Source organism: Nycticebus coucang, chromosome 23 (assembly GCF_027406575.1).
Source record: "Nycticebus coucang isolate mNycCou1 chromosome 23, mNycCou1.pri, whole genome shotgun sequence".
Lineage (NCBI taxonomy): Eukaryota > Metazoa > Chordata > Mammalia > Primates > Lorisidae > Nycticebus > Nycticebus coucang.
Window position 1 is genome coordinate 37326822 of NC_069802.1, and position 27739 is coordinate 37354560.

The 27739-nt window shown below is 44.4% G+C and overlaps 2 protein-coding genes across 12 annotated transcripts in view; both read right to left on the reverse strand.

The window, feature by feature from the left end:
* FAM193A (family with sequence similarity 193 member A) overlaps positions 1 to 27739 on the reverse strand; it is a 123766-nt gene that overhangs the window by 67649 nt on the left and 28378 nt on the right. For 7 of the 11 annotated variants that reach the window (XR_008377226.1, XM_053577943.1, XM_053577940.1 and 4 more), the window contains exons 2-6: positions 22318 to 22563; positions 14461 to 14597; positions 13548 to 13715; positions 10734 to 10968; positions 4412 to 4536 (exon numbers count right to left, since the gene is read on the reverse strand). Coding sequence is in view for 10 of the 11 variants with exons in the window: in XM_053577943.1 (XP_053433918.1) it covers positions 4412 to 4536; positions 10734 to 10968; positions 13548 to 13715; positions 14461 to 14597; positions 22318 to 22563 (911 nt within the window). In the remaining variant the exon portion in view is untranslated. Of the gene's footprint in view, positions 1 to 4411; positions 4537 to 10733; positions 10969 to 12430; positions 13527 to 13547; positions 13716 to 14460; positions 14598 to 22317; positions 22564 to 27739 lie in introns of those variants that run through there. The other 4 variants (XM_053577944.1, XM_053577937.1, XM_053577945.1 and 1 more) reach the window with 2 other exon arrangements.
* LOC128576034 (60S ribosomal protein L34-like) lies at positions 10 to 4404 on the reverse strand. The gene has a single exon (XM_053577983.1). The coding sequence runs from the start codon at positions 2511 to 2513 to the stop codon at positions 1947 to 1949; it is 567 nt and encodes a 188-aa protein (XP_053433958.1). The 5' UTR covers positions 2514 to 4404; the 3' UTR covers positions 10 to 1946.

The following is a 27739-nucleotide window of genomic DNA, read 5'->3' on the forward strand; positions in this document are numbered from 1 at the left end:
AGGGGAGGTCTCATCACACAGTATAGTGCCAAAGGCTCTGAACCAGACACAGGCAAAGCGCTCCTGCTGCTGTCGTGGTGTTGTGTCAGCTCAGGTCCCCAGGGAAATGGGGACACTATACACCTGCAGCAGGGTGCTGGGAGGGATTAAAAATCACACATGTGGGGCACCCAGAAGAGATTCTGGGTGTGAAGAGGATACTCAGAAGTAACAGCTCCTCAGAAACAGTAGTGACAAGCCAGCTCTGCTCTGGATCATGGCCCGGTGACTGTTAAATGTGGGCTGGAAACAGGCTCACCTTGCTGAAACACACTACCCCACAGCAAGAAAATCCCCTGATCAGAAATAAAATTTATGCCTACTTTTCAGATATAGTAAAACATAAAATCCAATTACTTGAAGAAACACTTTCATGTACTCTCTTTATACCCTATTGTCCTTCCAGGGTGGACCTGGGCAGGAACAGCTGCCTCTTCTCCCACCATCTCCAACTTCACAGGAAATACACGGAGGCGTGGACAGGGGAGCTGGCGGGCATGGCCCTGCTTGCTGAAGCCGAAGCTGCCCACACACGAGGGCACAAGGAGCAGAGGTGTGAGGTAGTCCAGAGAAGGAAGGAAATGCACTGGGCACGTGCTGACTGCTACAGCTGCTCTTCTAAGGTAGTTTCTGCCTCTCGGGAAACAAGACTCAAGACACAGATTCCAGTGAGGCTATAGGTGAGGCTAAGGGCGAGCCTCCAGGCCCTGAAGAAAACAGTCTTGTGCTTACCATGCGACAGCCAAGGATGTGGCTTTTCTCCCCTTCTGCTGGCCCTGGTCTTCACACGACTGACTTCCATTCCTCAAGCAAAAGCCAATTTCTTTAGTTTGAAGATTTTTTTTTTTTTTTTTTAGACAGAGTTTTATTTTTTCACCCTCGGTAAAGTGCTGTGGTGTCACAGCTCATAGCAACCTCACTCTTGGGCTTAAGTGAGTCTCTTGCCTCAGTCTCCCAAGTAGCTGGGACTATAGGCACCCGCCACAACGCCCAGCTACCTTTTTTTTTTAAGAGATGAGGTCTCGCTCTGGCTCAGGCTGTCTGAAACTCAGAAGCTCAGGCAAATCCACTTGCTTCAGACTCCAAGAGTGCTAGGATTAGAGGCATGAGCTACCGTGCCGGGCCCAGAATCCAATTTCTATGTCATCCCATCCCACACCCCTGTACCACCTGGAAAGCAGGAAGACTAGGAACACCAGTGCTACACTGCATCCTGTGCTCCCCATCCCCATTGCTCCCAGAAGTACAAACTTCTCTCTTCCAAGTTACAGAATACAGATAATTTTGAGCTAAGAAAGAACAAAGCCAGTGGAGGGGAGGAGGTCCTGGAGCTACCTGTGGTGGAAGAGCTGGAGAAGCACCTGTAGGCACAGAGCCTATGTGCGAGCAAAGCTGTGCTGGAATCAGAGAGGCGCGGGGAACACCCCACGGCTGAACAAACTCAGTGGTTCAGTGAACACGTTTCTATCTAAATATCAGTTTCAAATACAAGACAGTGCCATGGAAATATTCCCACTATAATGCTACCAGTGTGTATGTGACATAATATTATTATTGAAAAAGAGAAAGAAGTAACATCAGTTTGAGTAAGTTTTCTTCCGAGCCTAATTAATATCATATATTTAAAATGGAGACCAATCAGGCAAGAGCTACTAAGGTCCCTAGTAACAGGCAAGCGCGTGCAGCAAGCCTCCTGCATGAACAGAGACTTGAGTAGACTCTGCTCCAGCCTCGAGATCCTGCCAGCGATTCTTAGGCAGGACAGGACCAAGGGCCTGCCAGACTACTCCATGCACACGCTCATACAGGGTCTAAAGCAGGTACCGAGGATAAAACACACCAATTCTTTTTTTTTTTTTTCAGTCTTAATTTTTATTACTCAAAAAAAAAAAAAAAACTTCATTTTCTCATTTAGCTTTCTGACTCTGTGCTTGTGCCTTCAACACTTTCACAACGATTGTCTGCTCCTCAGAAAGGAAAGCACACTTGATCCTGTCACGAGCACATTTAGCACACACGGAACCATCATAGGCCCTGCTGACATGTTTTTTTATTTTAGACAACCTCATAAGAACTTTAGGTCTCACAGTGCAAACCCCTCGAAGTCTGCTTGGGCACATGCCACATGCAGATTTTGGTGCTTTCCCAACCTTCTTGGTATAAAGGTAAACAATTCTGTTACCAGAGGTTCGGGACAGCCTGGTTTTGTTAGAGACTGTATTGTAGGAAACCCTATGACGGTATATCAACTGCTGCACCATTCTGAGTGCCTCTAAACAGCGTCCCCGGAAGAGGGGGAAAAAAAGCAAACACACCAATTCTTTAACAGATAAAATGTAGAGAAGGGGACATGTAGAGGGCAACCTGCTGAGAAAGACTCTCAATACACATGGAAAAAAAAGGAGGGGCGAAGAAAAAGTTTTGAAAATACATAATGGTAATGGTTGTAAATTCTGTGAACATGGGCCAGGCATGGTGGCTCACACCTGTAATCCTCATATTCTGGGAGAATGACGGGGGTGGATTGCTTGAGCTCAGGAGTTTGAGACCAGCCTGAGCAAGAGTGAGACCATCTCTACTAAAGGCAGGAAAACTAGCTGGGTGCTGTGGCAGGCGCCTGTAATCCCAGCTACTCAGGAGGCTGAGGCAAGAGCATCGCTTGAGTCCAAGAGTTTGATGCTGCTACAGGCTATGATGACACTATGGCACTCTACCCAGGGTGACATAGTGAGACTGTTTCAGAAAAAAAAAAAAAAATCCCATTCTCAAGGCACATGTCTTCTGATACAAAGTGCTTCTGATGAACTGAACGTCACCAGTAAGGACAAAAGCACACGCTGCACTTCAAACTCACGACTGAAAGCTCTCCTGTTTCCTTCTATGAGGTTTGCTGTTAGGACATTCAAATCCCGGGGCACCCACCGTGGGATGTAAAGGACCATTTTAAGACAGTGGACCGAAAAGACCAAGGATGGCTGGGAAGCAGGCCGTGACAGAGGGGTATAGGAAGGATCAGGCACCAACTGTGAGCCAAAGCAGGCCCCACCCCGGTGAGCCGGCCACTCCTACAACACTGTGTTCTGAAGTCTCCTTCCTCAATTTCCTTTTACCTATTTTTGAGGTTACTCTTTCCTGAGAGGAAAGGTTGTGAAATGGGGATTGTCAGGACCCCTCAAACAGTATTTGGGAATATAAGAAACAAAGGCTGGGTTAACACATGAATGTCAAGAGCAAAAAAAAACAGCAACTGGCATATAAGTCAACTAGAACAATAATTTATTTACTTAAAAATGGTTCCCCTTCTTTGTGAATCTAGTCTAGCTCTATGTATGTGTATGTGTGTGTGTATATATATATATATGTATATATATATATTTTTTAAGAGACAGAGTCTCACTCTGTTGCCCTTGGTAGAGTGCCATTGCATCACAGATCGCAGCAACCTCCAGCTCTTGGGCTTAGGCGATTCTCTTGCCTCAGCCTCCCGAGTAGCTGGGACTACAGGCGCCTGCCACCAATGCCCGGCTATTTTTTGTTGCAGTTTGGCTGGGGCCAGGTTTGAACCCGTCACCCTTGGTATATGGGGCCGGCGGCCTACTCACTGAACCATGGGTGCCGCCCTAGTCTAGCTATATTTTAATATGGTCAAATAAAGATGCTGTAATAATGTGTCTACAACGTGGTCATGTGCATGTAAACAGCCAAGAACAAAGTCACCCACTGTAGACTTGGGGCAGCTTATGCAGGACACAGTGCAGGCAACACCATTCTGCTGAGTGACATCAGATCAGGAGGAACTCGCCTCCTAATGAACACAGTGACTGCGGGGCAAACACACACACAGCCCACATCTCTCCTACACCCCATGCAAATGGCCCATGAGTGAGCTCAGTTGCTTTGTCTGTACACCTGCCCTGGAGAAGTACAGAATCCAGTCTCTTAAATGTGAAGAAGCCACATGGATATTCTTGACCAGAAGACAAAGATGGGACATGTAGGCCATCAAGGAGATGACTGAGAAAGATGCCAGGTTGTGTCTTACAGCCCCTGGGGACCCACAGCTGTGGCCCTTCTCTCTCATAGCTCTTCCCCTGCATGCCCACCTGAGCATAAGTCCTGTCAGGGTAATGCTGCATCTACTGCAGGCTCTTCTGAATTTGTATTAAATCTTAGTAGCATTTATGTAGGTCCATTATTTCAAAGTTTAATGTATTACTCCTCAGGTTTTGAGGTTTTTGCCCAAACTGTCCTTTTCTCTAAGACCTGCTGTTTTTCCTCCAAGACTCTCAGTCCCAGGTACACATACGCCACATCACAGGAGGGAGGACTGTGCTTTCCCACCACACCAACATTCCGGGGGGAGGGCAAGTACCTGATCTGAGATACCAGTGCCGGCAAGTTGCTCTGGAGAAGTGGCTCTGAAAAGACCAGATTTTCAAATAGGTGTTTATTATGCAGTTCCCACGTCACCCGGAACTTTTTCAAGTGTTCATTTTCCTAGTTAAAAAAAAAAAAAAAAAAAGGAAATGAGAAGATATAGTGAATTGATGAAGGCTTGGGAATTCCCAAGATTTCCTTTACCTTCTCCTCCCAATGGCAACACCCTCTACGTGGCCCCAGAACATTCTACTTATGAAGAGCTACTGTTGTGACCCAAAGCACACACTGAGCCAGAACTCTGACCACCTGGGTCTACACCCAGCCTCCCAGCTAAAACCTGTACACAACAGAGGGTAGCCGGGGCACCGCAGAGAAAGAGGGGACAGAGAAATCAATAAATAATTGCCTGTATTTGATGGTTGTTTTTCACAATAAGGCTTTCAGATTACAACGGAAGCCCTAAATTTCAAACATTTTAAATATATACGAATTCTTTCATGGCAAAGGACAATTTTTCTTGCCTATCTTGAGAAATTTCCTTTTCTGTCAAACACAAACACTTGTGACACCCTCGTCAAAGGTTAAGTCTTTTGTTTTCCTAATAAACAGAGGCAAAGTGATCATTACTTTAAATGACACCCTGAAAATACTTTGGGAGCATCTTAGTGAAGTCATCAGAGATTTACCACCACCCCTCAACACACAGTCACTAGGGTTGGCGGCATTAATACCTTTCCGAAGGTAATTTTCACATGTGATAAGCCCTGTCATAGCCACTCAGTGTGAATCCATACTTGGACACTGTTTGTGTTCACATCATGTTTCATTTGAGGGTAAAAGTTCCTTAACTGCCACTTCTGGAAACTGCTTATCATTGTATCAGTACTCCAAGTCTCCTTCAAACTGAGTTGCTCACACTGACTGGGTTTAGGAGTCTATTCTTTATTTATAAAACAGCCAAACTGAGCAGATAGAGATGTTAGCAAATCAAATACCCAAAAAGATTCCATTATTTTGTTACCTGATAATCCCAGTTGGTACATAGGCTGAGAGAACAAATTATAATGATCAACTTCTGCTCTTGAAAATAAACATCTGTAAGATAATGCAGAGAGCGGACAGGCTGGGCCTTCAGCCAGCTGAGGGTGGACCCAGGGAATGTTTCCCAGGAGAGCCAAGGTCTTGCCTAGTGTGTCCCCATAAGCCTTTGGGACAGAAATCCCTGCCTGCCAGCTATGAGCAACCCTGCTGACTGAGCATTAGACCTGCAGGAATGGAATCATTGCTTAACGTGGCTTTCTAGGCTCACGTTAACTAATGGTAACTGAATAAAGACTGATTTATGAGATGTCTAGCATTTTTTATAAAATCTAAAATTATACTTCTAGGTAGAGCATGCAAGATCAACAGCAGTTTCCAAACTTACTTCACAATCTGACATCACCTGGAGTTTACTAAAGTAACAATGCATGCTAACACCTGAGTGCTTACAGACACTCACTGTTCTTAGCACTTAACTTTTTTCTTTTTTTTGGTGACATAGTCTCAAGCTGTCCCCCTTGTTAGAGTGCCACGGCATCACAGCTCACAGCAACCTCAAACTATTGGGCTTAAGCAATTCTCTTGCCTCACCCTCCCAAGTAGCTAGGCCTGCAGGTGCCTGCCACAACGCCTGGCTATTTTTTTGCTGTTATTATTGTTGTTCTTAGCTGGCCGGGGCCGGGTTCGAACCCACCAGCCTTGGTGTATGTAGCCGGTGTTCTACCCACTGAGCAACAGGTGCCCAGCACTTAACTCATTAATGCCTCGAGTTTCCAGTGACCTTGGTGCTGTCTAGCCTGTGCCCTTGTTTACAGGCATAGAAACGTACAGAGCACACAGGAGCTGAGGTCTGTGACACGCCTGCCACAGATCCTACCAGAGGGAAGGACAGGGAGGACTGCTCAGTAGGAGGCAGAAAGGAAAAAGCTGTCAGTATAGGTTTTGCCACGTAATTGTTCTCGCTTCCCACTGTAAAAAACTTCAGGGGAATTGAAAGAAGCAAGAGAAAGTATTTAGAATAAAGTTCTACAATAGCCAGTGAGAAGAAATGAATGTTCAGAGATTGTTCTGTCTTTGTGGATGGAAATTCAGATCCAATATTATAGCCCAGGAAGCATTTCCCAGATGACTGGAAGGATGACTGAAGTCTAGTCCCAATTTTATTTTAATATTTTAAAGAAGAAAAAAATGTGATGTATTATCCTGTCTGATCCCTTAGGCAGTGTGGAATAAATCCCACAAGTGCATTTTCCAGTTAAGTCACATTGTAAGACTACCCATCTATGTCTGAGTTGCATTCAGTGGGTTCAGAAGAAACAGTATAACAGGGGTGCCATTCAGAGGAACAGAGTCAGTGCAGAAGGAGCTGGCAGGGTTTGCGCAGCAGGTTAACCTATTGTTTTAAGGAAGACAAGTGACATCGTGAAATCTGAGCTTTTAAGCAAAAATCAAAACTTGGGAAAACTTACATCTGCCACCCCGAGCCTGACAGTGTCTCCACATTTAAAGACGTTTCTGATGAGATCAGTAATGTAGTAACACTAACAAATGCCCTTCTGTGATATGGCATACACCCTGCATCAATGTCAGGAAGACCCGCATAACTCAAGGGAACTAACACCAGCCAAGAGACTGACGTGTGATGATGTAGCAAAGACCCACACAGCGCAGTCTCAGATCAGGGAATTCTAGCGAAGCAGAGTTCGGTGAGATGGTTTCAGAATCCACATTGCAACCACTCACTAAGGAACTCTCACACTTTGGTGTGCTCTTAAAGACCTGAAAGGAAGGCAACTCTGAGCTCAGAGGCTCGAGACCAGCCTGAGCCAGAGCAAGACCCCCACCTCTACAAAAAATAGCCGGGCATTGTGGCAGGTGCCTATAGCCCCAGCTACTTGGGAGGCTGAGGCAAGAGAATCGCTTAAGCCCAAGAGTTGGAGGTTGCAGTGAGCTGTGATGCCATAGCACTCTACCGAGGGCCACCAAGTGAGACTGTGTCTCCATAAAAAAATTAAAAAAGAATTTCTCAGCTTGAATTTAAATACAGTATATAAACAAAAGCTCTTTGGGGTCCTTACTTTTTAAGCAAAAAAGAGCTACTTCTCTGCTACACTCAAATTATCTTAACTCACCCCTGTAAATACTTCACGCCGCATAGATCACTGGGTGGCAGTATAATGATGTTTTAATCTGTGAAGTTTGTTGGGTCTGGTTTAAACACTCCAACCATAAAAAGAGATTTTTTAGACAACTGGAAAATCTCTATATGGACTAGTAGTAGTCAATAATAGGGAAGCACTGTCAGTTTTCATGGGTGTGACAGTGGTACTGTCACTAGGATAATGTATACCTATTTTTGGAGATGCAAACTTGGAATATTCTAAGACAAAAGGTGTCATTATCTGGAACTTGCATATAGAAACTGTATCAGAGAGGGTGGGAAGCAGCATAATGAACTGGTAACATGCTGGTAACTGTGAGTCTGTGAATATTCACTGCTGGTCTGTACTTTGAATCCAGAATTACACTATTATAGCATCTTACAAACACTCCTAAATAAATTCCTGTATCCTCAGAACTCTTTTTCTTTTTGATGCTCTCTAGCTGTCACTACACTGTATTCAGGTAAGGACTTTAAAGTATATTTTATTTGGGAACTTTGATAGGCGTCCTTGACTGAACACCGATACCTTTCAGTAACCAATCACCTCCCTCCTTGTTCTCCTTCTCCCAGAAGCCAGACTTCCTCACTGCAGCCATCACCACGCTCAGCCTCTCATGTGCCCACTTCCTTGCCTCTCTAACCTACATTCTGTAGAATTCCTTCCTTTACTTCTTCCTTCCAACTCATCAATTTTCTTTTGTTGTTTATTCTGCTTAATTTATCCATTAAGCTTTTTAAAAGATTTTTTCATTATTTTTATTTCTAATTTTGTGCGATTTTTCAAAATTGAATGACCATTCTTTAGAGTGTTAATCTTTAACTCCTAGTTTCAAACTGTTTTTTAAATCTTCAACCTAACTACATTTTATATCCTTTATGTGAAAACTAAATTATCTTTGGTATGTCATTCTGTCTGTTGCTTTTGGCTGGATCTTAATTATATAGCCTTGAATCTTGTACTTTATAAAAATTTTTTTCCTAACTGTGAGCAGCTCATTTTTGTGGGTTTTGCCTATGCAAATTCATTGAGCTCAGACTGAAGGCCAAGCCTTCCAGAGGCTACATGTTGCCCCATTTACCCAGCAACTCTGGAGCGCTGTAAAGTAACGTCCAGGCTTGAACCATTTCACACCACACCAACAGCATTTGTTCAGAGTACAACCTAAGGAATACCTGGCTCTGGTTCCAAAATCTCTGGGAGTCTGTGCTCCATGGTCAAGATAGGTGCAGATCCTTGCTGTCTGTTCCTGTGCTTGGAGTCTCTCTATCATTCTCACACTCAGATTATAACCATCTGAGGTCCCAGCTCCATGTGCCAGCCCTGTCCTCAGCTAAAACTGAGGCTGCATCTCAGGGGTCCTCAAGCTGCGGCCTGCAGGCCACATGAGGCGGTGCAATTATATTTGTTCCCGTTTTGTTTTTTTACTTCAAAATAAGATATGTGCAGTATGCATAGGAATTTGTTCATAGGTTTTGTTTTTTTTTAAACTATAGTCCGGCCCTCCAACAGTCTGAGGGACAGTGAACTGGCCCCTGTTTAAAAAGTGTGAGGACCCCTGCTGTATCTCCTGTCTCCCAGAATCAGAAGAAATCTTTAAAGTGAATGTTAGCCTTCAGTACATGTATTTCTCAGGATTCCAGCTTTTAACTGGTTTTCACACAGTAGAAATTATTCCTTTTCATGTCATTGCAGTCTGATGTTTCAAAAGATTTTATCTTATTTTATGTTAGCTAGTAAATTTGTTTCCTTTGGAGGAAAGACTAGGTTTAGGATATCCAGTCTGCCATATAACTGGAAATGAAAAGTAAAGAAAGTAAAATCAAACAGCCATGTTTTATGTTTCAGAATTTTTTTTTAAACCACAAGAAAATATTTCTATGTAAATTCCTAAAAATTTGCTCCAATAAACATGGCTCAAATTAATTTCTGTTAACGGTGTTCAACCCTCACCATCTGCAGAGGACCTAGACTTCAGCAACACCTCTCTTCACTACCAGACTGTGTACATGGGGTTCAGGCAGACAGGCAGTGTCTTTATTATCCTGGGCCACTGCTCTCTCTCCTAGGAGATGGGGGAAGAAGGTTCAAGGTGCTTAACAGGGGCATGGCTCTGGAGCTGGACATGTGGAGAGCAGGCAGACTCTAAGTCGAGGTGGGAGAGACAGTGCTGCACAAGGTGCCGAGGAAGGAATACCAGACGGGGCCTGGGCTGCTCCATGGGTTTAGGCCTTCACGCAGGGTAACCGCTGCCCCTCACCTCACCTTGCTTGCCTAGCTGCCTCTTCTCATAACCAACCTATGCCTCCCTGCAGCTTGGTACAGGGAAGCTTGGGGAAGTCTATGAACCCCTAAAATGACTTACAAAATTGTATGTGTGAAGTTTTTCTAAGAGGGTCCATCAACTTTACAATCAGATAAATTATGCTTAAAATTTTAGAAACCACTGGTTACTACAATTGTTTCAAAATGTAATTTAACCACTAAGAAAACACCTAAAACTAGCCCAATGAAATATTATTTAGTAATAAAATTTAAGTGATGATTAGTAAAGGGGTAGATCTGTGACAGTCCAGAAAATCTGAGCAGCTTGTCCTTGGAACAGCATAGTTTTCTGCCCAGTAGGTGTGCTCAGCAGGGACCAGATTTCTCCTCCATGCCTCTTCCCACCACCATGGTGACTGCCAGAAGCACCTGCGTGTCTCCTAAAGTAGGACTGCAAGGCCCTTTCAGGTGACGACAGGGACAAGGTGGGACTTGCGTGGATACATGAAAGAACAGGACTTGGAGCCAGCTTCCCTTTCGCCTCCATGCTCTTCCCTCTGTGCTCACCAGAGCCTCCTCGTTAGTGTGCACTGTCCTCAGCCCACCCATCTGTGCTGAGTCCCCTCGGGCTCAGGCCCCCACACAGGGTCTCTATGAGGTGAGCATCCACTCAATGCTTTTTCTTTCACCCAGCAGCACAGTCCAGAGAGAAGAGAAGTGGGCTCTCTCTCATGCCTTGCACCCAGCCTCACAGAGGGACAGTGAAGGCGGTGCACACGCCTCGCAGCTAGTCCAGCCGCATGTTTGCTCTTTTCCGTGACAGAAAGAGAATGCTACCTTTCTTACCAGAGTGCCAAGGAAGGAGCTGATGGAGCGCGCTGCCTGACACAGAGCGCCATACTCCTCCAGCAGCAGGGAGATGAACTGGTGTGCCTGCGGTGGGCCCTGCAGGCCGGACGGTGCCTTCACCTTGGCGGCAGCTGACAGCTGCCGGAGCAGCCGCACCTTCATCTCCAGCACGTACTCTCGGGCTTGCTGTTCTAGGCGCTGGTACAGCTGGTAGGGGTCCCTCTCACAGAGCCTGCACAAAGAAATGGTCACCACTCACCCATGGCCCACACACATGGGCCCCAGGACTGAGAGGGACCATTTATCAATGACAACTACCATCACCTTCTTGACAAGGACCTGTGTGAGGCAATACCAGCCCACCTAATGGACGGGTACCTGGGGCACAGAGAGCACTGCCAGCAAACTGAAAGGAAAACAGACACTCACTGAGTGCCTTCTCTGGGCAGCCTTGGCCCATACAGGCTAGCGGAGCTGTTGGAACTCACACAGTGGACAGGTAGCAGAGCTGCCATCACACCTCAGCGGTAGCCAGATGCACACTGCATGTAGGCAATACGGAGCTAAGTGTGAAGGCTCACACGTTCACAGGTGAGAGCACGGAGCCCAGCAGGCAACACCTGGCTGCAGGCCCTCTCCTTTCTAGGAACTTAGTATACAATCCATGTGGATTTCTATTATTTTTATAATTTTTTTAAATTAGCACCTCCCCCAAAGCAATGAAAGTATATAAAATAAAATTTGTAAGCTGATGAGTAGGGAAAAAATTAAAACACGGCCTCACCACAAGGCCACAGTAGAAATGAACATTTTCTCAAATTTCTTTCCAAACTTGATAATCTACTTTATTTGATACAAACATTTGTATGATAGTCCACTTTTAAAAACATGTTCTATGGTATTTAGCATGACTATTGCTAAATTTCACAGTTCTTTTAACTGTGCACCTGTGAGGAGCCTCTAGACCAGGGGTCCTCAAACTGTGGCCTGCGGGCCACATGAGGCGGTGTGATTGTATTTGTTCCTGTTTTGTTTTTTTACTTCAAAATAAGATATGTGCACTGTGCATAGGAATTTGTTCATAGTTTTTTTTTTTTTAAACTATAGTCCGGCCCTCCAACGCTCTGAGGGACAGTCAATTGGCCCCCTGTTTGAAAAGTTTGAGGACACCTGCTCTAGACCATGGAGGCTGTAACATTCGTCCATGACCCACTACCAGGAGGAACCAGTTTGAGTTCAACATTTGATTAGAACTAAGTTATAAAATATATTAAGCTACATCTTTTGGATTTTACATGATAGATCTTTTCACCTTCTGGATGCCACGTTAGGCTAAAAGAGAAAAAAGTTAAGTTGTTACCTGCTCTATTTTTAAATTACCAGATCACCCAGGTTATAAAAAACAAGAGCCTTCTCTGAGTAGGACAGGTTAAAAAAAAAAAAAAAGACAAAAGCTAAGTAAAATCTTGCAAAGAATATGTGAAGCCTTGTCATATGGTTAAATAGTGTAAATTAATGAGGTTCCATTAATACATTTCAGACAGATATGTTAATTTTTTAGCATGACAATTATAGTTTTAATTACTGATACAATAAACTATCCTCTGAAACCAAATGTATTTTACCCATTAAAGGTAAAAATGTATTTTCCCAACAGAAGACTATAATTTTGACACAAGGACAATCAAACTTACAAGTAGACCAGACACCTCCTCCTTAGTTCGCTTAGCATGGTGGAGTTAGATGTATTTTATTTCTTTGTCCATTTCTGTATTTTATAAATGTAAGGAAATAACCATGTGGTACTTTCACAAACAGATTTTTAAAAAGTTATATGAAAAGGAGGCAGGAATATGTTGAAGATACTGTGGAAGTCCATTCACTCACTCACTAACTCTTATGTACATTCAGCCAACAAGGCACATTTAACTGTGTGCCAGATGCTGTTCTAAGATGTGGAAGAGGCAGCAGTGAAGCCACGGCTCCTAATAGTCACTACGAAACCTAATTTCTAAAATAGGCACATACTATCCAGAACCACCTCATCAAATACCAGTGGTTCACAGGACAAATCCTGAGCTGGCTGAATTTATCCAGGATAAAATCTATTGCATAGCAAACATCAGTGTATAAAACTCCCAGAGGCGCTGCAGTCAAAATGTGAAAGAGATGAAACTCAAGTGATATTCAATCCATGAAATAAATGTCCAGCTCAAACGTGCTGCTTCTATTTGGAATATTTCAAAAAACATAAAAACACGTTATATTCAAACCATAAGGAAGAATTAAAATTACTGCCACCTCAAGTTCTGTGCTGTCACTGGGCACAAGATACATGCTAAAGAGAACAGCTGTGTGCCAGGAGCCACTCACATGAGAGAAGCAGCCGCAGACAGTGCATGTACACACTGCCTAACCCCATGAAGCTTCAGTTTTCTCATCATGTAAATGGGGTAACTCTGCCTTTCCCCTTGGGCTGAGAAAGGCAAGAGTGCTTGTGAAAGTACTTAGCAGCATCCCTGGCACAATAAGTAGGTATTCCATCAGTATTAATGTGAAGAAATATTTCATTTTTTCATCACATAGGCAATAAGTGTTTCATTAAAATCTCAATCTTTGAATCTTTTTTACCCAGAAGGCTCACACTTGCAGTCTGCCTGCAGCAGGTGTGACCCTCACCTAGGCCTGGACGCTCCCAGTGAAGCTCTACCCAAGTCCCACGAGGACAGCCAACCTGAGTGGAGGGCTGCAAGGGCAGCCAGAGAGCGTGGGGGCTCAGACGGGGACACAACAGCAAGGGGTGACGTGTACCTATCCACGAGTTCCTTCACTCCCTCTTTGTCAGGGACCAGAGACTGGTCCTGGTCATCTGCCAGTGGGGTGCCTGCCTGACGGTATATGCAGCGGACCATGTAGCGCACTTCTGACCAGTAGTTCTGCAGCTGCTGGGGCTCCCGCTCCGTCTCTGCCGAAATCTCTCTGGGAGACAACACAGGAGCCGAGAAAGTAAGTTAGACAGGTCAACACAACCTGCTTCACTTGCTCACGCCGACAGTGCCCACAGAGGAAGCTGTCTCACAGCAGGGAAAAGTGGGAATGGCCAGCACCTCCCAGCCTCTTCCTCCTTGCCCAGCTCCCAAGAGCTGGCCCCAGTCACTGTCTCTGTAGGGGGCTGTGCTGGGGTCTTTCTGTTGTTCAGTCCCTGAGACCTTCATGTCCTTGGACGACAGGAGTGTCTTCCATTGTTGTCCCCGGTGGGGACGGTGATGCTCCTATACCTATCTGACCTTCCCTGTGCAGGTGCCCATCAGGCAGCTCTCGCTGCACACTGAGTCTCTTGCCCCTGCTGGGCCCCATCTGGCTACACAAGATTCGTTCCCTGTGCAGGTGTGGAGCCAGTTCAGACGTGGTCCTGTGCTCTTGTCCCCTCAGTCACCTGGCAGCTGCTCCATCGCAAGCTGTCCCATCCCGTTTACTGCCACTGACCTTAGGTTCCAGTCATTTATGTAGGTCTCCTCCACCTTTCTGAGGACTAGCTTCAAAAGGAGACTGTCTTATTCCCCTGGTTCTTTCTCACATCAGCCATGCTACTACCTTACGTTCAGGAGGGGCTCAAATTCTAGTTGCTATTTGTCACGACAGCCCAATTCACTGGTCCAGCTCCAACACACACCTATGTGTCATCACAGACAGGCATGAGCAGCGTGGCACACACACCACATACCTGCGCTCACTGCAGGCCTCGCACGAGCATGTGGTGTCCGAAGGCAATGTCTGTGTGCCCAGAGCTAGCCTCCCCCCACTGCTGGCCTCTGGCTGGGAATTACCCAGAGGGGAGTGAAGAAGAAAATCTTGGCCCTGCTTTAAAAAGAGAACATAATAGATCAGTTATGTTCAAATGTTCACGGCATCAATTTTTCTATTAACTGTCCAGGAAAATGCTGTTTACAAAAACTTTAAAACCTAGACATTGAAATGAAAATATCCTAACTTCTATTATGTAGGAAACAATCTCTCTCTGAAATTCAAGAATTCTGTTTGGAGCCAATGACCTTCTACCTTCTCACAGATCATTATCACATGAGGACACTTAATGAATTTTTTTTAATTCTTTAAAAAAAGAAGGATTGTACTCCCAGCACCCTAATTAGCACGAGGTGACCGTCCCAGTGGGTACCTCTGAGAAGTTAGCAGAAACCCGGCAGCCACCTGAAAACCTGAACCACCCGCTCTGACTGAAGGAAGAGAACACTTTGGGCAGAGATGACTGGGTGAAGCAAGATCAGACCTCACTGCCCACATCCAGCAGTACCAAAAAGGGCACTGTAGGGACACTGAAGACGAAGGGGTGTCTCTCTAGGCACTTGTGCTTTCTTGTCTTGCCCCTGTCTCCGAGTCAGTACCCATCATTGCTGTGAGAAAGCCTGGGACCCATGTTTTCCAACGCTTAGCCCTGGCCTGCAGTGCCTCTGAGAACCTCTCTGCTACCCCACGGATCCCGACCACACGCTCTCCAAGCCTGTGCTTTCCTTGAGTCTTTTCCCTGAGCCTCATGGCTCATGACTGCTCCCTAGATCTGTCATACTCATATGCTTTAGAGTTTGCTTCACAGATCCGGGTACCTGATTCGTTACTTGTTAAGTATGCTTTATGTTAAAATGCACCTGTTCTAATAACTGGTTGGTCCCCATCTCCTGACTGAGTCTGGTTGGCATATCAGCCTCAACACTCCAATTAGTCATTTCCAATGTAACTGTTACCAGAAATCCTAGTGTTCTACTGGTCTTGTTTCTTATCTTTCTTCAACATGGGAATGCTAGCTCTACAAGAACAAGAAACTTTCTGCCCACTCACTATGGTACACCAGTACCTATGACAATGACTGACACAGTATACCCAAAACCTCTACCAAGAACGTGAAAGTAACACTTCTTGTTGATGAGAGATGAAAGAGGCTGAGCCCAGTGGCTCAAACCTATAATCCTAGCACTCTAGGAAGCTAAGGAAGGTGAATCCCTTGAGCTTAGGAGTTCGAGACCAGGCTGAGCAAGAGCAAGATCCTCTACTAAAAACAGAAAAACTAGCTGGGTGTAAGAGTGCATGTCTGTAAACGCAGCTACTCAGGAGGCCCAGGTGGGTGGATTGCTTGAGCTTAGGAGTTCGAGACCAGCCTGAGCAAGAACAAGACCCACGGGCGGCGCCTGTGGCTCAAGGAGTAGGGTGCTGGTCCCATATGCTGGAGGTGGCGGGTTCAAACCCAGCCCCGCCCCCCCCCACAAAAAAAAAAAAAAAAAGAACAAGACCCTATCTCTAAAATTAGCTAGGTGTTGTGGTGGGCATCTGTAGTAGTAGTCCCAAGCTACTCAGGAGGCAAGAAAATTACACTTGATCTTAGCCATAAAGGCCGAGAAGCGATAGGAGGCAAGAAAATTGCTTGAGCCCAAGAGTTTGAGGTTTCTGTCATCTATGACGCCACAGCACCCTACCCAGGGTGACAAAGTGAGACTATCTCAAAAACAAAAACAAAAATAAAACAAACCACACACACAACAACAAAATTCAACACTCAATAATACAAAATTCACCACATCCAGGGTCCAATAATAAAACCAAAGCAGGAAAATAGAACCTATAATAAGCAAGAAAAGCCAATTAATGAAAACAGACCCCCAAATGACAGAGATGATACAACTAATAGTTAAGAATCTGAACTTGGCAATCATAAACAAAATCCGTATGTTCAAGAAAGTACAGGAAAACAAACACAATGAGGAGGGGAACTGAAGATGTTAAAACAGTAGTTCTCAACCTGTGGGTCCCAACCTGTGGGTCTCCCTTTGTAACAATGAAAATACATTGCAGTACTAGGAAAGTTGAGAACCACTGTATTAAAACAATAAGCAAATGAAAGGTCCAGAAGTGAAAAGTAAAATATCATAAAGGGAAAAAAATACACTAGTAGTCTTAAGAGCAGAATATCGATAAGCCTGAAGATAAGCAACAAAAATAATCCAAAATGCATGAAGAGAAATAAGACAGAAAAAATGAACTAAGTACTTATAAGACAAAATCAAAATGTCTAATACATGGGTCATGGCATTCCAGAAAAAGAGGGGCTATGTGAAACAATAGCAAAGTATTTCCAAATTTGATTAAACTATAAAACTCATAAATCTTTGAAGCTCCATTAATACCAAGCATAATAAACACAGAGCAAACCACACCCAGGCACATCACTGTCAGATCCTGAAAACCAGCGACAAAGCATCCATCAGATGTGAACTAGGGAGGCCGGGAAAGACCTAAACAGCAACTGAGAATTACAAACAGAAACAGCTTTTAAAAACAAAGGCAAAATAAAAGCTTCCCTACATGTGAGAAAAGGGCAGAAGGAAAATGACAGCAGATGAAAACGTGGCCTACACAAAGAAGCAAAGAGTAGCAGCATAATAAAAACATGGGCCCAGCCTTTCTGTTCACTGATGGGAGTCTTTTTAAAGAAAAATAACTATTTAAAGCAAAAATAATAAAAATACATGCTGAGGTTTATGATCCATATGGAAAATTATACACTTTTATAAGCAACAAAAATGGTGGTGCTCACAGTACACCACTACTGTACACACAGCGGCATACTGTTCTTTGAAAGCACAGGTTGAAAAACTGAAGATACACATACTGTAAACTCTAGAAAACCTCAAACAGTGAGATATGCAGGCAATAAGGCCAATAGGAAGCAGAATAGAATCCTAAAAAATATTAATCTAAAGGAAAAGAAGTAAAAAGTAATAACAAATGGGCAAAATGGGGGTGGGGAGAAAGATGGTAGAGATAAAACCAAATACATCAATAACAGCATTAAATGGAAACAGTGTAAAATTATAAGTATCTAGTCGGGTGTTGGGGCGGGCGCCTGTAGTCCCAGCTACTCGGGAGGCTGAGGCAAGAGAATCACCTAAGCCCAGGAGTTGGAGGTTGCTGTGAGCTATGTGATGCCATGGCACTCTACTGAGGGCCATAAAGTGAGACTCGGTCTCTACATAAAAAAAAAAAAATTATAAGTATCAGCAGAGATGGTCAGACTAGATTTCAAAAAGCAAGAACTACTATGCCACAAGAAAGACAAAAATAGTGGCTCGGCGCCCATAGCTCAGTGCTTCGTTAGAGCACTGGCCACATGCCCTGGGGCTGGTGGGTTCAAACCCAGCCTGGGCCTCCCCTAAACAAAAACAAAAACAAACAAAAAGATAAGAAGAAGAATAAAAATTCGGAAGAGATTCCATGCAAACACTAATCAAAAAAGACTGAGCAGGCTGGGCATAATGGCTCACACCTGTAATCCCAGCACTCTGGGAGGCCGAGGCAGATGGATCACCTGAGCTCAGAAGTTCAAGATGAGCCTGAGCAACAGAAGAACCGTCTCTAATAAAACAGCCAGGCATTGTGGTGGGCACCTGTAGTCCCAGCAACTTGGGAGGCTGAGGCAGGAGGATTGCTTGTGCCCAAGAGTTGGAGGTTGCTGTGATCTATGATGCCATTTCACTCTTCTACACAGGGTAACAGAGTAAAACTCTTGTCTCAGATTAAAAAATAAAAAACATAGCCGGGCGTTGTGGCGGGCGCCTATAGTCCCAGCTACTCGGGAGGCTGAGGCAGGAGAATCACCTAAGCCCAGGAGTTGGAGGTTGCTGTGAGCTGTGTGATGCCATGGCACTCTACCGAGGGCAATAAAGTAAAACTCTGTCTCTACAGAAAAAAACAACAAAAAACAAACAAAAAAAGAACACATTTGAGTAGCTTTCTCAGTTTCAGACAAAGTTTGGTTCAGAACAAGTAATATGAATACAATGAAGGGGGAGATGATGTTGACAATGACGTGAAGGCTTGCCTTCAACAAGAAGTGTGAAAAGTGGGCGGTGCCTGTGGCTCAGTGAGTAGGGTGCCGGCCCCATATACCGAGGGTGGCAGGTTCAAACCCGACCCCAGCCAAACTGCAACAAAAAAATAGCTGGGCATTGTGGCAGGTGCCTGTAGTCCCAGCTGCTCGGAAGGCTGAGGCAAGAGAATCACGTAAGCCCAAGAGCTGGAGGTTGCTGTGAGCCGTGTGACGTCATGGCACTCTACTGAGGGCGGTAAAATGAGACTCTGTCTCTAAAAAAAAAAGTTAAGTGTGAAAAGCAATGCAAAGTGGGAAGGCACTCTACCAGAGCTCAAAACACACAAACAGAAACCAAGGAAATAAATAATCCACAGTTTCATCTAGAAATGTGAATACTCCTCGTAGGTGAACCAGACGAAAACATGAACCGCGTATAGATGTCAATGTTGCCATCACTCAAACTGATCTGACATCCACAGTATACTACTCCCAAAAAAAAAGCAAAATGCAAATTATTTTCAAATACATGTGGAATACTAATGAAAATTAGCTGTAAAATAAATGTTTTTTAATAAAATTCTTAAAATTACATCATATAAAGAATGTTCTCTGGCTCAGCACCCACAGCTCAGGGGTTAGGGCACCGGCCACATAGGGCTGGCAGGTTCTAACTCGGCCCGGGTCTGCTAAAGAACAACGACAACAAAAACAACAAAATGGCTGGATGTTGTGGCAGGCACCTGTTGTCCCAGCTACTTGGGAGGCTGAAGCAAGAGAATCGCTTAACCCCAAGAGTTGGAGTTTACTATGAGCTGTGATGCCACGGCACTCTCTAGCAAGGGCGACATACTGAGACTGTCCCAAAAAAAAAGAATGTTCTCTGATTATAACAAGATCAAGATACTAATTAATAACAAAAGAGTTACCTGAAAAATAACCCCCAAATTTGAAAATTTAAAAACACTTCTAGGGCAGCGCCTGTGGCTCAGAGGAGTAGGGCACTGGTCCCATATACCAGAGGTGGTGGGTTCAAACCCAGCCCCAGCCAAAAACTACCAAAAAAACATAAAAACAAAACAACAATAACAAAAAACCCAACCCCCCCCCCACTTTTAAACAATCAATGGGTCAAAGGCTAAATCATCATGGAGGCAACTATAAAATATTTTGAACAGAATAAAAAATACAATCTATCAAAATTTGTGGGATACAAAGCTGCAGATGCTGGCGTAGATATGGAGAGAGGAGCACCCTTAACACTGTTGGTGGGACCACAAACTAATATAGCCTCTTTGGAAAGAAGTAGGAGAATTCTCAACGAAATTAGACTTTCCATTTGATCCCACAATACCATTACTAGGCATCTACCTAGAAGAAAAAAAATACCATTTTATTATAAGGACATTTACACTGGATTGTTTATTGCAGCAGCTCAATTTACAATTGCTAAGATATGGAACAACCTAATGCTCACCAACCCAGGAATGGATTAACAAATTGTGGTACAGTATACCATGGAATACTATTCAGCCAGGAAAAAGACAGAGACTTTGTATCTTTTGTATTAACCTGGATGGAGTTTAAATTAGTAAAGTATCACAAGAATGGAAAAGCCAGAATCCAATGTACTTAACACTAATATGAAGCCAGTAAACAATCTAATACAGGCCCACATTAGAGAAAAACTCAAGTCAAGTTGGGGGAAGGGGAAAGAGGGTAGGAGGAGCGGGATAGGTATGCTCCCACTTAGTGGGCACAATGCAAGGGTATACGGCACTCTACCTAACAAATGTGAACGCTGTAGCCTAACTGTACTCTCTTCTTTGTACATTAATCTGAAATTAAAAAAAAAATTTGTGGGGCACAGTTAAAGGAGTGATTAGGCAGAACTTTATAGAATTAAACACTCATATCTGAAAAGAAGAAAGATCGCAAATCAATAATGTAAATTTCAACCTTGAGAAACCAAAAGTGTCTGGGCATGGTGGCCACGACCACAATCCCAGTACTTTGGGAGGCCTGAGGAAGGAGGACTGCCTGAGGCCAAGAGTTCAAGACCAGCCTGAAAAAGAGCAACACCCTGTTCTCTATAGAACACAGAAAAGTTAGCTGGGTATGATAGCACATGCTTGTAGTCCCAGCTACTCAGAAGGCTGAGGCGGGAAAATTACCTGAACCCAGGAGTTCAAGACCAGTCTGAGGAAGAGCAAGACCCCATCTCCACAAAACCAGAAAAATTAGCAGGGTATGGTTGCGTGCAGAGGTAGGAGGATTGCCTGAGCCCAGGAGCTAGAGACTGCAGTCAGCTATGATGAGGGCACTGCACTCTAGCCCGAGCAACACAGCAAGATCCTGTCTCCAAAAAAAAAAAAACAAAAACAAAACAAAACCCAATAAAATAAAATACACAGTATGTTGGAAATAAGTGCTAGGGAAGAGAAATAAAGCAAGGAAGAGGGCATGCGGGGAGGGGTGGGAGGGGGAAGAGTGAGAAAAATCTATTTCAATTTGGATAAACAATGAGACCCAAAGGTCAGCTATTAAAGCACTACTCCAGAAACTGGCACTGATTGGGGGCACTGTCTTCAGGAGTCACTGGCTTAGTGGCTGGTAGAGGACAGCAAGCAGGCGGACACCTACACCGCACCACAGCAAAAGGCTGCAGGGCTAGCCCAGAAGCAGTCCCATATTCAGAAAACAGAGCAGCAGTGAATGTTCATGCTACTGGCTGTGTGCAGCAAGGTGAAGAGAAGAGCCCCACGGGCCTAAAATAGCTGCAAAAGCCAATTCCTTCTAGAACCCAAATAGTAGATTTGAAAGCCTTTTTAAATGTTTTTGTTTTTTTGAAACAGAGTCTCACTCCGTCATCCTGGCTTACAGTGCAGTAGTACCGTCACAGTTCACTGCAACTTCAAACTCCTGGGCTCAAGCAATCCCCCCTAACCCAGCCTCAGTAGCTGGGAGTACAGGCGGTCACTAGGGTGCCCAGCTAATTTTTCTATTTTTAGTAAAGACAGGGTCTTGTTCTTGCTCAGGCTGGTCTCAAAGTTCCTAACCTCCCAGAGAGCTAGGATTACAGGCATGAGTCACCATGCCTGGCCTAATTTTTTTATTATCATTATTATTTTTCTTTCTTTACTTACTCCTATACTAACAAGTCTTTTTGGAATAAAGCCCAGTTAGCATTGGTAAGATCAAAGATCAGATTAAAGGTGTGGTCCTCCCAGCCAAGCCTGATGACCTTAAGGTTGAGTCTGTTCAGAAGAGGCATGGAATCAAGGAAAGGGGGGATAGCCAGCCTTCAGAATTTTATCAGAGAAAGAATATTAGGTGAGTTATTTGCACAAGGAATTGTCTAGAACTAAACACTCAAAAAGCCTGTTAGCTTTTTAGGAAACTGCATCACTAAAGAAATCCTAAACCCAGTCTAAAAAAGCTGAAAACACTCTTTGGGTCCTCACGAGTTGGTGATCAAGTATTTTCAGGCAGGGGGAGGGGGCAGATACCCTACCACCTATTGCAGGTGTGGCTGGGAAGACTAAGAAAACCATCCAAGAGGATGGGACATAGGCCAGAAGATGGTACCAGAGCACGTGCTCCCTGAAGGCAAATGCAGATCAGTTTCTCCCACTGCTAGGAGGCCTGCTACCCACAGAAGGAGAAGCCAGAGAGCCAGCACTGCCTGTGCTGGCTGCCACTCACCACCGGCTGGTCAAGGCTGCTGTGCCTGTCCTCCTTCTCCACGGTCCTACGGCAGTCTGGGCACACCCAGAGTGGCAGGTGCAGTACGCTGTTGCCCTTGGGAGCCATGGAAAGGGCCAGTTTGCTTGCGGTCTTAATTCCACTCTCTAAGAATGAAGAATCTTTCCGTTCACTTCTGCATAGAAGGCAGTAATCCCCAGCAGGGTAGGGTGGTGTCCTATGATTCATGCCAAAACTAAAAGGAGCCTGGAATAGAAAAAAAAAAAAAATTCTATTTTCAAAATCTAATCCACACAGCCGGGATTCCTAAAAAACATATAGTTCTAAATTTAAAATGCACATGTATGTTTATAGAGAAACAAAATAGGAAACTTGTTGAATAAAACTGAACTACTTATAATACTTCAAATGAAACAGTAATACCATCAAGAAAACGTTGTAGGAGTTACCAAACTGTCCAATTAAACCCTTCACCTTGACTTCTGCATTACCTCTCCTCAGGTGCTGTTAAGTGCCAAATTTCAGACTATGAGAAAGCACCAGAACTATTCATCATCAACGAAGTCTGAAGCCACCATTCTAGAGGCGTCTGCACCCAGGGCTCAGGACACAGGCGGCAATTCTGGGTGGAGTGTGTCTGCTGACCCACACCGTTGGGGGGAGGGGAGGAACGCATCCGAACTCCAGATTCCACCTCAGCAGGGACCCTCCCTGGGCAGCCTATGCCCAAGACCCAGCCTCCCCTCCAGGCTCAGCAAAGATGCTACTAAATTCATCTCTGGCTACCAATTTCAATATATGCTTCTTCCAAAAGGCTCTAAACTGTGGGATGAGAATGGGAACCCATCCTATCAGAAAAGTTGAATTAGCATTAAAAACGCACAAACACAGAAAAAGAAACCAAGGTTCTCAGGTCTAGAAACAGGACTCAAGGACCCTGGCCAGCAAGTAGGGAGGCCAAGATTTTAACCCAAATCAACAGGCTCCCAAGACAGGCCCATCCTGTAGTGCTGCCTCTGCACCATTGAGGACCCACCGAGAAAAGACTTAAGAGCACAACACCTGGCCAACAAGCAAGCAGGGAGGCTGGCACAGCCTTCCAGGGCTGGAGGCTGCCGCTGCTCTGCTCATGCTCACAGCCAGGGCATACTGTGGGGTTGAGGCAACAGATACCAGGGTCTCTAATGTGATAGGAGTGCAAATGCCCTGTGTATACTGAGTGGGTGAGCTAAGCTAGGGTGTCCAGCTCCCCCTGGGCTCTTCCAGGGCCCAGCCAGACTTGGGCTGGAGATCTCTCCCCAGCCTGCCACTCTTGCTCCCCAACTATTGAGAAAACACCCCAGACTGGCCCCAAGTCCCACTGAGAGCTCTCACATGGATCCTAGGCCCAATTTCTGAAGTTCCCCTGGCCAGCAGGTACTTAAATGGGAGCTGAATGAATACATGAACAGACCAGTGATTGAAAGAGTAGATGACAACACTGCTGAGATTCAGTGTGTCCTCCTGTCATGTGGATAAGGGCTCTCTGGTTCTACTTACACCCAGCTCAGCAGCCATCTGTATGTTCAGGTACTAGGGAAGAGAACGGGCACCAGCGCCCTGTGCTACCCTAGAAAGTTCTAGACTGCTCCTCAAACCACCAAATACCATGAGGATCCATGTCTTTTTCCTCATCAACAGATCCCAAAAATCTAAATTACGACCATTAAAAAAAATTCATACTGTGAAGCCACCTTCTTGTCAAGGCAGGCATCAGACCCTACTTTCGTTACATCACTCGAGGACTATTTCACTGACTCTGTCCTCTCTTTTATGTCATTGGTTTCCCTCTTTCCTGCATCATTACCATTAGGATCCAAGCATGCTGGATTCCTGTGTTGAAGAAACTAAACATCGCCTCTCACAGTACCACTTGCACTCTAGCTACTTACTGCCCATCTTTTCCTGACACTTCAACAAAACCCTTCAGAGCTGTCCCCTCAGCTCTTCCTAAGAGAAATACAATGCAAAATTATATAATTAAAACACAGATGAAAACAAGATACTACAACATGCCTGTTAGAATAGCCAAAATCCTGAACACTGACAGAGAAAAGTGTGGACCACTAGTGTGGACTCAGAAGCAGGGCAGCTGGGTTTATTTAGCAAAAGACAGAGGCAAGGACGGCAACCCAACATCCCTTTTAAATCAGTTCCTATGGTCCAGCTACGTTCTTGCCATTAATTGTGAAATCAACTTTTGCTTGCTTGAGCAAGTTCAAGTTTCTGTTAACTTGATGCCAAGGGCCCTCAACAAGTAAGTCTAAGGAAAGACTAAATTTAAAGTGTGGTTTTGGGCTTTCAGGTCACAGAAGCCAGGGTGCAACTTCTGGCTCACATTTACTAGGAGACTCATGGCAATGACTCTCTGTTCACTTAGTGCTTCATGCCCCACCTCTGTAGCTGCTGAAAGACTTTTGGGTTAGACATGTTCACAAAACTGTTTAGAAAAGGGAAGTCATAAGACTGAACAGACACTAAAACTCCATCTACGGGGTGGAAGAGCTGCAAACAAAATACATGAAATGTTACACTACTGTAGTCTCCCAGGAAGAGGGAGAAGGATGAAATTAGAATTCATTTTATTCAGTGTTTTCTGTTTAACTAAAAATTTCTCTCTCTTTTTTTTTTTTTTCTTCAGTTTTTGGCCAGGGCTGGGTTTGAACCCACCACTTCCGGCATATGGGGCTGGTGCCCTACCCCTTTGAGCCACAGGCGCTGCCCTAACTGAAAATTTCTCAATGTGCATACATTACTTTTATCATCAGAAAAGCAAACTTTCCTAAAAAGATAATTTCTGGAATTTGAAGGGTAGGCCAGCTGGTAGTGTGTAGGAGCTCTTGAATTCAGTGCTCTCTCAGCAGAGAAGGACGTCCCTTAAAGTCTCAGGGTCCCCAGCACCCAGCCCTGCAGCCGTGCCTGCCTCTACTTCACAGCCCTGTGTGGACCACAGCACTAATCAGACACTCCAGGGCTGACAGGGAACTCTTCTGTCCATCTTCTACCTCAGGGATCTGCTAATAAACTTTTTAAACTTTACCAAGAGGCTGGGTGCGGTGGCTCACACCTGTAATCTCAGCAATCTGGGAAGCTGAGGCAGGTAGATTGACTGAGCTCACAGGTTCAAGACCAGCCTGAGCCAGAGCGAGACCCCATCTCTAAAAACAGCCGGGTGTTATGGAAGGCACCTGTAGTCCCAGCTACGTGGAAGGCTCAGGCAAGAGCATTGCTTGAGCCCAGAGTTGGATGTTGCTGTGAGCTGTGAAGGTCTCAAAACAAAAAAACTTCACCAAGAGAAGTAACTATTGCAAAAGACCATCAGATAAGGGATGGTAAACCAACCTCACCCTAGGCAAGACAATTCACTGCACAGTTAGAAACTTTACCTGTGTTTGAGAATAGTAAAGTTAGGCCCTAAGGGCACAAAAATTCTTGTGTTTATACTGAAAACCACTTAACTGTATTATCAGAATTTCCGGAAACATGCTATATTTCCTTTTCAGTATTTTTATAACTGTAATCTCACATTTTGATTAAAAAACAAAGACTAAGGCTGGGTGTGGTGGCTCATGCCTGTAATCCTAGCAGGAAGAGGCCAAGGCAGGTGGATTGCCCTGAGCTCATAGGTTCGAGACTAGCTTGATCAAGAGCGAGACCCCGTCTCTAAAAATAGGCAGGCACTGTGGTGGGAGCCTGTAGTCCCAGCTACTTGGGAGGCTGAGGCAAGAAAATCAATTGAGCCCACAAGTTTCAGGTTGCTGTGAGGTGTGACACCACAGCACTCTACTGAGGGTGACAAAGTGAGGCTCTGTCTCCAAAAAAAAAAAAATTAAAATAAATAAAATAAAATCCTGCCTTTAAACTAAAAAAAGAAAAAGAAAAAAAAGACTATACTTTCTATGAAAATGCCTAAACATGGGCGGCACCTGTGGCTCAGTGAGTAGGGCGCCGGCCCCATATGCCGAGGGTGGCGGGTTCAAACCCAGCCCCGGCCAAACTGCAACAACAAAAAAAATAGCCGGGCGTTGTGGCGGGCGCCTGTAGTCCCAGCTGCTTGGGAGGTTGAGGCAAGAGAATCATGTAAGCCCAAGAGTTGGAGGTTGCTGTGAGCTGTGTGACGCCACGGCACTCTACCCGAGGGCGGTACAGTGAGACTCTGTCTCTACAAAAAAAAAAAAGAAAATGCCTAAACATTTTTTTCTGGCATTGAACATGGGATATATAAAGTTATATATCAAATAGTGACTGTAATATACAATGCTCATTACTATGTATGAACATTAAAAATCTAACAAAAATCCATACCAAACAGCTTCTGAAATCTGTATTTTTAACCCTGCAATCGTACTTCAATATTACTAATTAAGAACAGCCTGAATCAAAAAACGCAAAGGCACAGTAGTGCACACCTATAGACCCAGGTAATCAGGAGGCTGAACTGAAAGGATCATGTGAGTCCAGGAGTTTGAGGCTACAGTAACACTATCATCATGACTATAAGCCTGGGCAACACAGAAAGATCACTTAAAAAAAAAAAAGAACAAAATCAAAAGAAATCTTAGCTATAATAGCTATAAGCTTACCCCCAAAGTCTAACTGAGTCTGTTAAGACTCTAACACAAGACCAGAGCTCCACAATCTGGTAGGTACTAGTCACATGTGGGTATTGAGCACTTGAAATGTGGCAAGTCCAAGTTGAGAAGTGCCTGAGTATAAAATACACACCAGATTTCAAAGACTTAGTAAGAAAAAGGAAAAAAAAAATTTTTTTTTTTTTGAGATGAGATCTCGCTCTGTGAGGACAAATTCTAGTAAGGCTGATCAAAGAAAAAAGGGGAAAGGACAAAAAAAACAAAAGCAAGGTCAAAAGGAAAAAATCATTACAGATTGAATAGTCATTTAAAATAATACAGGCTTGGCGCCTGTAGCTTAGCAGTTAGGGGGCCAGCCATGTACACCCAAGCAGGAGGTTCAAACCTGGCCTGGGCCTGCTAAACAACAATGACAACTACAACAAAAAAAACAGCTGGGTGTTGTGGTGGGGCGCCTGTAGTCCCAGCTACTCGGGAGGCTAAGGCAAAAGAATCACCTAAGCCCAGGAGTTGGAGAGTGCTGTGAGCCTTGACACCACAGCACTCTACCAAGGGCCACAAAGTGAGACTCTGTCTCTAAAAAAAAAATTAGAAAAATAAATAAATAAAAATAAAATAATACAGACTATGTCCACATCTATAGGTCAAGCTTTAGGTTAAAGGTTTTTTGTTTCTTTTTTCACTTCCTTAATGGAAGGGAATAGGCAAAATACTAATTGGGCACAGTAGTGTACACCGGTAGACCCAGGTGTACTCAAATTATTTTTTGAGACTGAGTCTCCTCTGTTACC